Genomic DNA, 16,905 nt, shown 5'->3' on the forward strand with positions numbered 1-16,905 from the left:
TGAACAAGTGAATTTTTAACAAAATTAACGCTGAGAACGGCATTAGAAAATTAATAATATTAGAGTCTGGGGGACGGGGGGATTTCTTTGTGTTAGTAACATCGATTAATTAGGCACATTAATTTGACCGACGTTATAATATCCAAGGTAATTGAATGGCTTTTCCTCGATTTATTATTCGTTTATTATAAACTCTAATTCTGGAAAATTTCATGTAAGTTTTCAAATATTCAACCGTTAAAAATAGAAAGAGAAAGTGTTAGGGTGGGGGTACGGGGTGTTGACCGGGGAATTGCAAGGGCGTCCTTTGTGAGCTTTTGTATTAGTCATCGGGGATTTGTTGTTGACCGAAAGTTTTGTCGATGAATTTGAAAATTAATGTTATTGAAAGGAAGGTACAATTCAAAACGAATGTGCACCTACGATTACCTATATGTTATTTATTTTGCATATTTTATGTGTCGTATTTTATCTGTTGTTTGTTTATTTCGTATGTTTTTTTTTTGAGTATTTTGTTTGGGGATGTGTTGAAGGGGGGGGGGGTTTGTTTGTTTAATTCGGTCAACAACGTAACTTTGCCCAGACCAATTTAATGCAGTCGTAACTTCTTTGTTTAAGGTCAGATAAACATTTCAATAAAATCCATAGCTTTTTCTTTTCTCTTTGATAAAAGTCAACGACGTAAATGTAGCTTAATTTAATAAAATCATTGCCAAAATGTGAATAATTTAATCTCTTTCAAAATTCTTATTCTTTAAAGTTATTGATAAAAACATGAATAATCTCTCGCTTTATTTTCTTTATTGTATAAGATTGTTGATCACACGTGCATAATTTAATCTCATTTAAATTTCTTTGTTATTTAAAATAAGTGTTGATGGAGTGTGGCCAATTAAAATTACGCTTATTGCTTGTCTGAAATCCAAATACTCATTTTGATAACGCTAGTTAACTCGGGGGTCGTGTGGCGTGGACGCGGTGGCGTCGGCGTCTCCGTGCGAGTGTCTGCGGGTCTTGCTAGACTTCCGGCCCTAGCGGACTCGGAGTTTTACCGAATTACCTTGTACGCGGGAAACAGGAAGGTCAACCTATGTCAGGTGGGTGCGTAAGACCACGCGCGTGAAGTGGTGAGGTAGGACTATGTGGACCTTCACGAGGTGTGGGGCCTTCGCCCTGTGCTCGCTGCGCGCCCCCATTTTGTTTGTAGAGGCCACACTACCGTAATATCTGGGACGTTGCCATCCATTTACTTTCTGAGAATTCCGCGACCTTTTATTTTGTTTTTTTTGTTGTACTTGTAAGGTTGCTAATATTTATTCTATGTTCTCAGGTTCGAGTGAAAATAAAGGTTTTTTTTTCTCTGAGGAATAAATTCTTTAAGCTCTTCTGGGGCCCTTGGCCAAGGTCCCTTGAGCTCTTATTGGATTTATTTTTCATAGTTTTTTTTTTCCAAATATAAGTTTTTTAAATCCGTCACTCTTCCCGCTCCGCAGTGCGCCAATTTGTATGAACGAACGCCTCCCGCCAGTTTTCAAAACACAATGTAGGGTCCCACTTTTGTAGACGATCACAGCCAAGGTCAAATTTTAAATTTTAGCGGGCTTTTTCAAATTTTGTTCAATGACAAATAAAAGGCGGGAGGTTTGGGTTATTACAATAGTAACACCGTTACATAAATATAGATGTGGAACAAAATTTAAATGGTACTTAATACACCCTTGAAAAATAAATAACAATAAAAAATTAATATTTTAATCTGTTTGTAGAGCATAGTGGGAACACTTTAAATACAAAACCGGCAACACATGTTTGGTGAAGTCTTGAAACGGTAAGGCGGACAATCTTCAGGCTTTGATATTAAACTTACTAGCGACTGGATATAAAAATAAAGTTTTTTTAAATTCAGTAAGATCGTCCACAAAACACCGTTCCTCTTTTTCACTTTCCATTCTATTACTAGTAGAATGTATAAAGTTCAATTGTAATTTCGATCCTGCAATGAATGAAACTTAGCCATTTAGTGTTACGCAGCTAAAGATCTTTCACCTTTACCTTTTGAATTTTGTGCGGTGTCCTTATTCTCTTCTGTGGCGGGATCATTTGAAGTTTTGAAACCTGCAACCTAAACAAAAAATAACACAACAATTCTGCGTAACCACTCACATACTTGAACACTTAATTTCCTACAATTCAGATTACCAGGAACAGTGTGTGCTTGCCACCACCGTTGTACGTCTTCGAGGGTAATCTTTTGAACCTCCTCGATTTCCTTCTTGATTCTGTCAAATATGTATTCTTCATCGGTGATCTCAGTCCAGTTTCTGTTGACTTCTTCTTTTAGATGTACATCGACACAACGCTTCGTTTTTATAAAATCTTTTTTTATATCTTCAAAAGATTCCTTAGACATGCTTGTCAAAATATTTGCTGCTTGTTCTACAAAGGTCTCCATACGCTGTTCAACAAATGCGGTAGTGTTTTTAGTAGCTTGTGCGTGGACAGTTATTGTAAAACCTATAATACCAAAAGTATCTCTAGTGGAACACTGAACGTCATATCCTAATTGTTCTTTTGTACGCAGGGTATCAAAAAGAGGCTCTTCTAAAATCAGCTAACCAGAAAATAGAACATTCATACTACACTACAATAAAGATTTTACCATTAAAAGATCTATTATAACGCTGTCTTTAATCTGATAAGACCCACACTGGTAGTAGTTGGTCACGACAGAATTAGAGTCGTTCTTGTTAAATGATTCTATAGCACAAAAAGATTCTCCTCTTGGTATTTGGCTCACCCGGAACTTAAAAGAAATAAAACAATAAGTTGCGAAGTCAAAACGTAAAACACTTACATTTGGATATTCCAAAGGATTTATGGGTTGACATTGTAGTGTCGCAACCAGATTGCTTATTATATTAATCGCATAATTTCGTGAGACATTTCCTTGGACCAGAGCTTTAATGTACAATGTCTTTACAAATTCGTCCGCAAAGGTTTGTATGTCCTCGAACGTGATCGTCGAAGCGACCATAAACTTATCCATGAGAGACTGATAATTGGCTATTAAGATAGTCAACCTAAGTTCCCTGCACAAAAAACGTATACTAAACGAAATCAAAATTTTTTCCACTTACTTTGCTAAACCACTGGGTTTCAATAGGCGATTATAGTAATACTTAATCAGTTTGTCTTTCATTGCGTTGAACATTTCTTGGGTTAAATTTTTTTTGAAAGTTAATAAATGATTCGCAATTAATTCAATCAACACCTAAAACATTTTGTTTGCTTTTCTTAGTTTTCATAAAATAATGTATACAAGTTATTTTAACTATTTATTATGATGCAGTCGTTAAATCCTAGTAAAATTTAAAAATAACTAAAACTTACATATAGTTTTTGATTATACCCTGACACTCCTATTACAATTCCTTTATCGTGAGTTCTAAACGAATAAGATAAGTGAGCTACTTGTGCAGGATAACCTTCTTCGGCTAGCGAAATCTGCATTAAGCTCATGTAAAGGTCCGTTAAAGCTGCTCTAAAATATTAATATTTATGTACTAATTTTTTATGTAAATGTATACTTATTTATTTATCAATAAAAGTCAAGAATATGCATACACTAAAAAATGTAAAATTAAAATTTGAGGTTTCACTTACAATTTCGGTGTTTCGATAGTCTTCGGATTTATGAAGTAAAAATTGTAGTACGCAATTGGCAATTTGAATTTTTGATCTTTTCTGTGCCATAGTTCCACTACTTCTGTACCCAATACTTTTTCAGGGTATTCTGGGTGTTTTTCGTCTTCTTCAAGAATAGTAAAATCTTCAGTTAAAAACACATTAGGTTTTGGCAAATCAAATTCTTTACGAGGTGCAGCTTTCCGCCACGTTTTCAACCACCGATCAGGAATAGCTACAACAAACACGCACCAGTCAGTAATTTTTTCAAACCACAGTGTATAATAGCGTCGCTCCCAACCACACTACAAATTATAATATGTACTTAAAAATAAGCTGTTGCAACCCAAATCCATAGTCTTAGTTTGCTAACCTTGTTCTGTGTATTTGGTACCAAACCACTTTTCAGTTTTATCAAAAATTAGCCCAGGGGGTAGGTTATTACACAAAACAATGATATTCACTTTATCTGGTATTAAGCAATTTAGTACCATTTTAATAGCTTCAGGATCATACTCAAAAAATAGATCCGACCCCGTTAAGTAGTTTTCAGGTGGATAAATTTGCATCGCTTCCGATAATTCTTCTACAATTTCAACTGCCGTTTCTTCAGCGGCAAACTTAAAAGATGTATCAGCAACTATTTTCATCTCTTCGTATAGACGTTCTTGAGGTCCAATAGTTGTTACCATATTGATGTAAGAGAACACACTTTCAATAACCTAGACATTCGCAAAATTATGAATTATAACGCAAGGAAATCCACTGACCTCTGATAAGTGTTCCAGGCCTTCTTTAGTCAGAGTCATGTTTATTGAAAAAAGTGCATACAAACTATTATATTCGCTTCCGGATTCGCCATTGCCAGCTGATATACTTAACACCCAAACCCTACAAAACTTGCTTTTATAGGTGAAAATAAATAAAATATCAAATACTTTTTCTTTAAGTATGACAATAAACTTCCGTTTCCTTCGTCTCCAAGAAGGAAAGAGACATATTCCTGCGGTTTACTTTTGTATTTATCAAGAAGAGGGGGTAAAGCCCACGTCAATTCCAGCTAGTAAAAGAATATAAAATCTAGTGACAAATGTTTTTGTGGTAAATACCTGCATCAAATCGTGTACAGGTTGGATGTAATATAGTTTTTTGAACTCCGGGGTATCAAAAACGTTTTTAAACTGTGAAAAATCATCAGGTGGCTGATCATTGGATGGTACACTGTTGAAACAGTCCAGCACATACGACTCCAAAACATTCATCGGAAGCCTAGCCTACAATAGGGAAAGCAAAATACATAGGGTGTCAATACGTCGCGCTCGTCGATTTATCTTTAATTATTATTATTATTATTAAATGCAGAAAAAACAAAGTTGTGGGCTGCAGAACTTAAAATGTTTGTAAAGTTTTAAAAAAGGTCAATGATGTTACCCAGAGTCTACAACTTTGATTTTTGACTTGTTTTGTATTCGTAAAAAGATAATCCAGAGCAATGTATACACCCTATTTGAAAACTGAATCTATGATTTCGTACTTTCAATGAACTTCATATTCAAATTTAATAAATAAAAATGTAAAGCATACGGTAAATCTATTAATGAGACATTCATAAATAAATAAACACAAACGGATCATTTTAGGATTTATACAGATATAAACCAAAATTTAGAAAAATCAGAATTCCTTGAACACAAAATATAAAAATTGTAGAAAAGAAAACTGGCATGTGGAAATCAGTTTTTACAAATTCGGAAACTAGTCACCAAACATAAATTATACAAATATGTCTGACATAATGAACATAAGTATTTAGTCATCTTGCTTAATTTTGCAGTTTCTGTTAACTTTTCTATAAAAAAAAACGTTTTAGTTAACTCTAAAATTTTGCATATGACTGTAAATTTTGTCCTATTACACTTTACAACTACAATTTTCCATAAAAAAAACGAATTAGACAAGAAGCTTATCTACTTCAGTAACATAATAAACTTTAATTGGTTTAATATTAGGTTATTTTGTATTAAGCAATAAATCATTAAATGGGTCTCTAAACCATTGAATTTTCAAATTATTGTACAATATTTCTCTTTATTTTTACTTCCCGAGCGTAAGCTAAGGAAGTATTGTAATCGAGAATTTAAAAAGTAATGCATTACAATTACTCATTATTCAGTAATAATAGTAATTCATTACAATTACAATTTACTTTTGACACTTTGAAAAATTTAATGAAGACACAATTTTAGATATTTGTTGTATGGGTCCATAGAGTCACGAAAAAACGTGTTAAAATGAAAAAGGCAGTGAATGATTTATTTTACTAACGCATTTGTTACCTATTCACATCAGTAAATAAAATAAAACAAATATTTATAATTTCAATTCAATAATAACTGATATTCAAAATTTTCGTCAGCTAAGGCATGACGTTTTGTCTTAAAAACATCCGCGCCAACACTAAACATCCTTTTCACTGCGGCGCTAGATGGAATTGTTGTGGGGCAACATGTTATATACTTTATCAAAAATTGAAGAGTCGATCCTTTTGCGCCTAATTGCATTCCACCCTAGCAACAAATAAAAGTTCGATGCCAACTACAATAACTTTTAAACAAAAATTTGCATTGGTGGGAGATTTCAAAATATTTTATTGGCGACGTGCAAATGTATCATAAATATTAGTCCACCAATAATTAATAATAATCTTTAATAAAAAGATGTTCCTAAATACTTAGAAGAGGACTACAAGATTCTGTAAACTTAAAAGTCTGTTTTTAATTGCTAAGATAAGACTGATTTTGGCAAAACACATACCTTGCAAGAAAATGTAGGGTGGGTGGGCGGAGCTAATGCTTGCTAAGATAAGACTGATTTTGGCAAATCACATACCTTGCAAGAAAATATAAGGTGGGTGGGCGGGGATAGTACTTGCTAAGTATGAGAGTATTGAAATATCGGACTTTTGAAAAAGTTTGCTAAAAATTCACAAAAAATTCCAGGATATAAATTTCGACGCACTTATTTATTCGAAAAAATATTAAATGCTTCCGGAAAAAAATTTAAATATTCCCTTTAAAAGTTAATTAACAAAAAATACATTTAAAATAGCCATATTTCTTTTGACGATTCTGGAAAATGAACGGAGTTTTTGAAGAATTGAAAGTGAAAAAACTTCTGAAGGTTGGTAATTTACAGAAAAATCTTTTTCGGTAATGTTCGAAGTTGGTCAAAAAAAGACTGAAATTTTCAAAAGATAAGTATTGTAATACAGAGCTTTTCAAAAAGTTTGTTAAAAAATTTAAATTCCACGATATAGATCTCGACGTACTGATTACCAAAACATAGTTTGTTTATTTATTTATTTATCTCATTTGCCAAAATCACTCTTATCTTAGCAGGTACCAGCCCCGCCCACCCACCCTCTCTTTTCTTGGAAGATATATCATCGGTCTTATTTTAGCAGCTACTAGCGCCGCCCACTCACCCTTTCTTGTTTTAGAGGGTATGTCATTTGTCAAAATCAGCCTTATCTTAGTAGGTACTAGCCCCGCCCACCCACCCTCTCTTTTCTTAGAGGGTATGTCATTTGCCAAAATCAGTTTTATCTTAGCAAATACTGATGACAAATTTTTACAAAAAATAATCAAAAATTGGAAACATTACAAGTTTACTTAAGTACCTATATGCACAAGGCAGGAATTTTGAACATCTTCTCTACTGTTTAGTTGGTTATGCTTTAATGGATTTTTTTTATTGATTTTGTTTTTGTTTATAATTTATAAATGTTTTAATGTTTTTTTTTAACAATTCTGGAAAATGGAAGGACTGTTCGCAGAACTGAGAGTGAAGAAAAACTTCTGGAGGTCGTTAATTTACAGAAAAATCTTTTTTGGTAATGTTCGAAGTTGGTCGAAAAAATAATAACATTTTCAAAATATAGAGCTTTTGAAAAAGTCTGCTAAAAAATTTAGAAAAAAATTCCAGGATATAGATTTTGACTTACTGATTTGGAAAATACTTGGCGTTGTGACTTACAGATTAAATTTAGAAAATCTTAGAGGGTGGACACTCATAAAATTTTATTGTCGGATCATGAGGGGTTAAAAAGGACGGGTTCTATCGGTTACCTGTTATAGATTTGAGTGGAGCAGAAAAATAGCTAAAGTTTGTTTGACCACAAATATTAAATATTCTGCCCCTGTTTACTCAATTATTGATTGAGATATTTTATTTCTGTAAAGCGCAATGGTTTTTTTAATACAATTTCTACCAATGTACCTTTTTGAAAATTTAAAATTGATCCATAAATAGCGAAAACCAGATAATCTTGTACTCATCACAATTTTAACGCGTTGTAGTTTTTTTTTTGATAACAAAATTTAAAAAACGGAAAAGCAGTCTGGATAGAGTTTTTTACGCTCATTTCAACGGTGTAAAAAAATGATGAAGAGCCTATGTCAAGTATATTATGATTACCTGGTATTTTAACAAATTTTGTACTAAACTCGTTTTAGATTTCAACTCCCTACTGGGTTAATCTTCTGGGACGAACCAGGTATAATAATCCCAGCAGGTCAGGTAAACGATTCGTAGAGAAAAACAAAATAATTTTTTTGAGTATTTGGGTTAAAAGTAATTGTAAAGGTGACTGACTTATTCAAAAAAAATGAATCGTTATAATTACTCATTACCTGAAAAGGTATTGAATTACAGTAATGATTTACTTGTAATTAAATTACTTCCAACCACTGCCCCTAGAGTACAAAAATATAGATCTTGTACATAGCAAATGGGTTTTAAATTGTATGAAATAACATAGTCTTACACCTGTAGTTTATGAATCCGTGCTGAATTTTTGTTTTTGGAAAAAAAAAATAATCAAAACTGTGTAACATTTTGCAAATTAATTTTGAATTTTTAAAATCGAATGCTTTGAACTCTTGCAGACATTTTAAAGTTATGCTAAGCATGCAAATTTTTAATCAAAATATATCTGTTTGTCCCCCTAAAAAAATGATGACGTTATTTTAAAATTTTGCCGAATAAATTCTATTTGAAATGTGCAAAATATGATGAGTCTATACTTGTAATTTATACTGAATCAATATTTTTTAGAATTGCTTATACACCTATCCAAATTCAGGTTGTCCTTGCAAAAATGTCTATGAAGTACGCGTAGCACGCTTCTTTACATTTACTTTAACATTGCATACATGTCTCCATTTTATGTTATAAGGGTTCTGTTAAAAAAAAAATCGCAAAATTAAATCTATAATAATTTTTCGAGGAAGCTAGAAATATTTTATTGTTCTTCAGGGGCAAGGGAAGTTCTGTTGAAGAAACCTATGACCAATTTTTGTTCATACAAACATTTTGACAAACGCAACTGAGAAAACAATTTCCAAGAATCTTTTCATCTCCTAGTTTATAATTTAAAACTATTTTTTATTTGATCATTGTAACATGTGCAAATAATATACTCTTCTAGCTGTAATTTATTAGTTCTCCCCACGAAGGTAAAATGAAAGGAGGGAGCATGCCGCATTGGACCAATGCTAAAGATTTGTTTGCAAAGTAGCTCGACGAAAGAGCCATTTATGACCTTTTCCGTACTACATCGGGAACGGTCGGTCAACGAAGGAGGATCAGATTTCAATATGTATGTCATATATGCAGTAAAACGCCTTACTATTTTTATAATTATGGAACAAAAACAAAAATATTCACAACATAAAAACTCAAGTACCTAAATTTTATTGCTACCTGCTGATTTTACATTTTATAAATTATTTTTTTGTCTTAGGGCTAGTACCCGGAAAACCCTTTCGAGCACGCCACTGGAAAAACCGCCTTGTTCTTGGTGCGACGGCAATTCAATCTAATTTTTACTTCCCGAAATGGGATAGTAAAACGATAACCAAAATGTCACTAATCATTCTCACCAACAATTTTTATTTGTAAACGTCATTTAAATTTTATAAAATAACATATTCCTATTCTTGTGGTTTATGTATCCGTCTTGATTTTTTTACCCTGGGCATTCAGATTTTCCAAAAAAATCCAAATTGTACAACAACCTTTTATACTGGTATAAGTCTAACATTTTGCGATAAAACGTAAATCAAAAACAAACCACATATTGAGTTTTAGATGGACGTCTAAAAAAATTGGAATTTTTTTTCTTTTTTAAGTAGTCTTGAAGTTATTAATTATTAGAGATCAAGGTTGGCCCGATTTAAATTACTTGATTTAAATAATGATTTGAACGAATTCGTCGCGATTCTGTAGGGTGATTTTTTAAATTTCTGATCTAATTGGCCATTACGTCTACGTCACGATATTCGTCAAAATTAAACGCTTTTCTAACTTCAGGTTTTTGACCCGTGAGTACATATTTTGATGAATTTTGAAGCAGTTGTTATATTTAAATATAACATATTTTGTCAGTTACATTGCTCTCGTATGTGAAGTAAATATCAAAATGTGAGTTTGTACCACGAGTATTTTTGGTTGCATAGTTATTTTCAACAGATACTATACAAAGATTTACTTCCCGAGCGTAAGCTAAGGAAATATTGTAGTAGGGTCTATCCAGAGAATGTCTACTTTCATGTTTCCTCAACGTTTCATGACTCGTAGAGTGCGAAAAGATCGGGCTTTCGTTTCCGGTCGTCTATAGTCTGCCTGTATTGATTTTTATTAGATAATCTTTGAAACTACTTCACTGATTGCTGTCAGATTTTATAAATATTTTAAGAATGTCGCACAGGTGGTAAAAGGCTAACCAAAATGTGTCCAATGATTCCCACAAACAATTTGATGCCGTCGACGTTTCCTAAATTTCTTAAAATAATGTAACCCTGTACTTGTGATTTATGAATTCACTTTGATTTTCAGTACAATTATTTACATTTTTTTTTGTGCAATATTTTTATATGTTTCATGTAGCCGATATTTCGCTTATGCATCCAATACCTGGTGGGCGATTTATAATTTTTTTTACACTGGTACTGAACTTTATCATTTTTCGAAAAAAATAGGTTTGGTTTAAATAACCTTAAATCAATTTTTTGCTTCCTGTACTATGAACAGAAAATTGTAAAATATGTAGTTTCAAATATTTGATTTTTTTTTATTCCACAATTTGATGGTGAAATTTATTATTGAGGTTATTTCATATTTTTCTATTTTACTTATACATACCTACATCGTTTTTTTAACTACCTCAGCTTGTAGTACAAAATAAATAACATAAAATAATAAAAGAATACCTGAATTGCCAAAGTCATCCTATGAGCTGAATAATGCCGTTTTCTGAAAGTGTGCACTCCAGAATACAAATCATCTTCAGAAACATTATCTCTTAAAGTAGCTAAGTTTCCCCAACCAAAGGAATTCACAGGACTGTCACTTTGAGCAAAACTTGCAAGTAATTGCTCTTTACGGTATGAATCTGATGGTAGTGCCATTTGAAACTCTACAATTTACAACACTGAAAATAAAAAAAACACAACAAAGGGCTTAAACTTTACCAGAATCAATAGCTTCACGTTCCCTGGTAATAGACCCTCTCAGCATCAATGGCGAGATAAAAAACTGTGCAAACTTATCAAGCGCAGTCGCAAGATCTCTCTCTAAACACTGAAAATAAAATGTTGTCACCTCAGCATCAGTAGAAGCATTATCTGATCCACCTCTTTTCTAAAAAAGTCGTTTAGTTTGGGTATTGAGATTTTTTCCAATTAACATATTACTGAAATAAAAGCATCAAAATCATTCTCTTTGGGAAATTTTTCACTGCCCATGAAAACCATGTGCTCAAGAAAATGCGCCATTCCAGGAATGTTCTTAGGATCACTAAAACTACCCACACCTATACATAAACTTGCTGCAGCCTGAAATTTGTACATTAATTTTCGAAAGCGTTTTGACTACAAAATCCACCATTTTCTGCTCCTGAACAGAGTCTTCATCATCGTTATCATCTTCATCGCCGTCTTCTGGGTCCGATCCTTCTTCACTACCCTCATCGCTTTCATCTGAAGTCAACTCCTCATCATTTTCATCATCTTCTATTGGTCTCGGATCAGAAATAAGGCACGCAGTTAAACCATTTTCTAAACGTATTACTCTAAAATGTGAGCAATGAATTTACCAATCTATCTTGTGGTTCATAGTTACTTGTATTCCTTTTTATCACTGTCACTTTTCACGGGTGTAGATAAAACTTCGAATTTCACGTTGTTTTTGTGAGACTCCGTTAAACGTTCCTTTGATGCCTTTTTCGCTTTTAGTCGTGCTGATTCTTTTCCAGTTTTGTTTTCAACGGAGGTTTTATTCATGACGAAAAATTTTCTCGTGAATTGAACGTACTCTACTCTTTTCTGTAAAAAACGGACTATTGTCATAATCAAACGTCACAAGTGAGAGGTTAGGATAGGATCATTTTTACTTTCAAAGGTGGGAGAGTTCGCTTTGAAGCGGCAAGTAACACTATCAGATACTAGATGGTGCTAAATTTGGGAAATATAGAAACTGTTGCATTAAAAGATAAATTTAATATTCAAGTTAAAATTCATTTTCACCTGAGTTTTTTCATTCAAATGTTGCCGGAAAATAAGTCAGATATCTTAAAAAAAAATAGTTTTTTTTATAAGCAAATTCATACTTCATTTAATATAATATGTATTAATTTTTAATAAAGTTAACAAACACTCGTTTGTTATTATTTATAACATTACCGATTTATAAAAATACGCTTGTTTACATTACCTTTATTTATCCCATCTACAACGATCGAATTTATTGATAATGACGGCGATGACATAATATTTAATATCATACGAAAATTGGAGTTATTAATGTCCGGTATAAATTTAATAATATACATTTTCTTGTTTATAAACTAAGTACAAGACACTGATTCATTGAAATCTTATTCAGCTCATTTATTTACGTTTTTTTAATACACAAGACGTTCATTAAAAAAAAACAAAAAGGTATATTTTTCAAGTATCGATATTTCAGTTTTTTTCAAATAGAAGCTGTCATTTTATTGCTGCGTTTTACTATATTTTCTGTTCTCTTCCTTTCAATATGTCGGTGTGTCTCTTAAAAAAGTAAAACATTGCAGCAACTATTAACTTAAAAATAAAACAATATTTAACCAAAAGAAAACAAAATAGCTGAATAAGATGTAGTAATAAAATACAGGTGTTATATTTGTAAAAACTGAAATAGGGATATTTGAAAATTGTAATAATTGAAATAAATTAATATAAACACTTGGTACATTAAGACCTAATATTATTTACACTCATTTAAGAAAATTGGAATAACGTGGCAACGGAATTTAAAAAATAAACTGTGGTTATAAAGTCTGACTTTTTCTAATAATATAATTAGGGGTGCGTGCCTAGTGACTTACCCTGTATATACTCTGATCATATTAATAACTATAATTTGTGTCAGATAAACAAAAAATTAGAAACATATGTAGTTAGTTAAGTTTCAGTAATAAGAGTAATTACATTTCGCGTTAATTAACTAAATTTAAATATCACAAAGCTCTGCCAGTTGGACTTTGAAACTTGTTTTAATAATTAACTTAAAGTAGGAATGTCATTATATTCTGGTCATTGTGTCTGACTGCTTCATATGCAATCTTCAAATTGTAACACAGATTTTGAAATTTCCAATCATCATCACATGTTACTGCTTATTTTGTACAAAAATAGACTCTACTTCTATAATTATTTATTCACATCATTTTCATTTTGGGAAAATGACTTTAACTAATTTTAAGGTAGTCTAATGTAATACGGGATGTTATGTAATACATAATTTTTGTGGTATTAAATGCGGTGTAGTAAATTATAGGTTATTTAGCTTACATGTTAAAATGCAGGAAATCCCACGCACACTTCTGCGGACATTTACTTCGAGAATGGATTAAAATGTAAAAAATTTGTAAATACCATCATTGTTTTCTGATATTTAATTTATTATTATTAGTTTCATTTTTCTCTCTATAATTCTTATAAAGAATTTCAATTATAATTAAACAAAGATTTCTATGATACGACATTCTTATATTTTTGTTTTACTTTCTCTTTTAAAAAGAATATACAAAATATTTTCCCCTAATTATTTTTTGTTCATAATAATAATTATTGGGTATAGCCCAATTACTGAGTTACCAAATCAAGTTTACAATAAGAAATAAAACAAAGCATAAAAAGAACAATAAAGTTACAGTAAAATTGTCAATTTAGTGTTCTGTTTGAATAATAATGAATTGCTTGATACAGTGGTGACGATTTTCAGACGTTAGTTTTCAGTTCAAACGGAAGTTCAATTGGATGTATATTTGACCCAACAATTGAGACAATCAATGATGTAATTTATTATGTTAAATTTAAATAGTGTCTCGACAAATCTTTCTAATAAAAAGTGATTTCAATAAACTTCATCGACTAAGTAAGCAGCATTCTTTAGAAAATGCTTGAAAATTGGCGTAATCTTCGAACATATGATCTACACTTTTTATAACCTTAAAAAAAATTGAAATTAACTGTATTGTTGTTTACTTTTGCTCGGAATATTTCGAACAACTAGACTTGATATTTAAATTACTTTAGTTTCGAAAGAACAAAAACATTATTTATTTAATAAAGACATCAGGAAGTATGGCAAAACTTACGTGTGTATGGTTTTTGAGTTGATACCGGCAACGAAGACGAAGCTAACCCAAATTACACCAGTCCTTTCGAGAAACGCTTATTAATTATGTACATTCCATAAAGTTCAAAAATTAAGAAAAAGTCGAGTGATTATTATTTGAAAATGCAGAACTACACCGAGTACAACCATACACGCACACCAATGAGAACAGTACGACTATAAAAGTTCAGCACAATAATTGCAGTTTAATATTCTTGAACAATACGTCGCAAAATGCTATGTAGTCGAGCGGCATTTTTAATTAAATGGGTCTTAAAATATTAACAACGTAATGCATCCGTTTTTACTGTAGAAATTTCATAATAAATTATGTAGGTACACTTTAAGGTATGAGAAAGATCTAGGCTTCCTCTGTGAAAATAAAATATTGTTCAGTAACATCGAGATTTTTTTTTTATTTTTAGTTTATGTTAAATCAATTTGTATGTATGCATTGTATTCCGGGTAGCATAACTTTATTCGAAAAGTTTTTCACTAAGCTTGGCTATTTTCTCGTTTTTTTTTTATTAAGTATATCTCATTTTGAATAGTAGCCAAATATCTGTCATCAAACTCAAATGTTTTGAGTTTTTGGTGGCCAGCGTGGTGTAGCGGCGGTTGTTTTATCTTTCAACATCAATAAAACGAATGCTGAAGTAACACAAAACAACTAGATATTGTTCTTCATTGTAAAAAGAAAACATAGACAACACTTTTTAAATGTTGTCTAAATTTTACACCTTATGTACACGAAAAATTTCAACATTGCAAATTTGCCAAATATGAGTTTTAATTTAAATTAGAAATATGTATTTAATTTAATGTTGATTTTTGTGCAATTGAGATGGTTTGATTTTTCGAACCTTATTCTTGTTGTTAACTTGTGAAAACTGTTTTTTAGTATAACAAAAATGTTTTCATCAAAGCGAATTTTTGGTTTAAAAATTTAAACAGATATCGACATGTTTTTTAATTAATAACGAAATCAGGTTTGCTCATGACTTTTCTGTCTAGCTCTAAGTGTTGACATTTCAGATTTTTTTAACTCAAGCTTAATTTTTCTATAGAATTCATCGTTATTTAAATAATGTCAAACTCGATGTGACAAAAAAGCTATGTTATCGGTTCTAACGTAACTATTACATACACTTTACTATTTTCCCTTCTATTTTTTTTTAACAAAATTTAGAGGTAACTGGTTCTTATATCTTATAGGTATCCCATAACCATGCACGTACCGGTGATTCATTCTGATAAATTTTCGTTTTCTTGAGATATTTACAAAAATGTTATCTATAGTTTCAACATTTTTTTTTATTTTTTGTTTTTATATTTTACCTCTCAGGTAAATATCAGAATTTTAAATTAATGAGGAAACGTTTGTCCTTCCTTAAAATGCAAATTTCGTGCATTTTTACAAAATATTGATCTAAACATTTGTCTTTTTTATTTTACTTTCCACAAAATATAGTTTTCTAACAATACCGTCGTTTCCAAAAAATTTCGGGCAAATGACACTGACATGAGAGTCATTCCCATTGCTTTTCATTGATCTATGACAACCTGATTTGCTCATCTTGTCCGAAATTTTTTGGAAACGACTGTACCTACAATTTATAATCGTTGCGGTTTATGGTTTAATATACCTATATTTTTTATGTCGATGACTTAACCTCACAATTTTAAAACCCACATCGTAGATGTTACAGTTTTTACTAAAGGTACTGTACAATTAAAAACTGTAAATTTGAAAGGGTCTAATAAGTACCAGCATCAAACATATTGAGTTAATGACTGAAAGATTTTCGGAGCAGCTTCGTTTTGAATGTACAAGAAGTTCAAATTGCATATCTACATGCCCATAACATATTTTAAATAATGATAATTGAGACCTATTTTGAAATTTTATGTTAATTTTTATCGTACTTTTAATATTATTGTTGCTGTGACTTCAGCTAATGACAAAATTTATTTTTCAAAAACGGATGTTGAAATAAAGAACCTTTAGAATTAGTACAAAATAGGCCTGATTCCGCTAACACGAAAAAAATGTAAGAAATGTAAAAGCCTCGCAGTGCCAATAATTGCAGTGCACCAGAAAAGTAAGAGACGAAAAAAAGAAAACTTATAAATGATTAAATTTATGCCTAATAGAAAACATGCAGAATTTTATCAACATCTAACTGAATTTTCTGAAATCACAATGTGTTCTGTTATTCTGTTAAAAATGTAGGTTGTACATTAATGTTTTTCGTCATATTTCTGTTAAAGTGAATATTATTCTTTGTATGCACATTATTTAAAAATAAATTCATAACTAAAAACATAGATGTATTTATAAAATATGGATTTTACTCAAGTTTCATACTTTGGCACCCATTCAATTTTATGGTCTTCAATTATATCTTAATATAATTAATAGTAGAAAATAGAATAATGAATTTTGCTTATAACATTTTTCTTTCTAGAGTTATTAAACATGTCAGAAAAATAACTTAA

General features: G+C 31.2%; 1 protein-coding gene across 1 annotated transcript; it reads right to left on the bottom strand.

The window, feature by feature from the left end:
- Positions 1–1,738: 1,738 nt before the first annotated feature.
- LOC135129269 (nardilysin-like) lies at positions 1,739–12,106 on the bottom strand. The gene is made up of 17 exons (XM_064056430.1): positions 11,866–12,106; positions 11,629–11,815; positions 11,439–11,579; positions 11,217–11,385; positions 10,956–11,161; positions 4,794–4,958; positions 4,623–4,744; positions 4,455–4,575; positions 4,058–4,406; positions 3,664–3,919; positions 3,391–3,541; positions 3,138–3,271; positions 2,855–3,089; positions 2,660–2,803; positions 2,168–2,611; positions 2,053–2,122; positions 1,739–1,993 (listed from the first exon to the last, which is right to left on the bottom strand). The coding sequence occupies exons 1-17, from the start codon at positions 12,090–12,092 to the stop codon at positions 1,845–1,847; spliced, it is 3,270 nt and encodes a 1,089-aa protein (XP_063912500.1). The 5' UTR covers positions 12,093–12,106; the 3' UTR covers positions 1,739–1,844.
- Between the last annotated feature and the right edge of the window lie 4,799 nt (positions 12,107–16,905).

This window comes from Zophobas morio, unplaced genomic scaffold, assembly GCF_036711695.1.
Source record: "Zophobas morio isolate AGI-343-1 ecotype UQ-CSIRO unplaced genomic scaffold, CSIRO_AGI_Zmor_V1 ptg000014l, whole genome shotgun sequence".
Taxonomy (NCBI): domain Eukaryota; kingdom Metazoa; phylum Arthropoda; class Insecta; order Coleoptera; family Tenebrionidae; genus Zophobas; species Zophobas morio.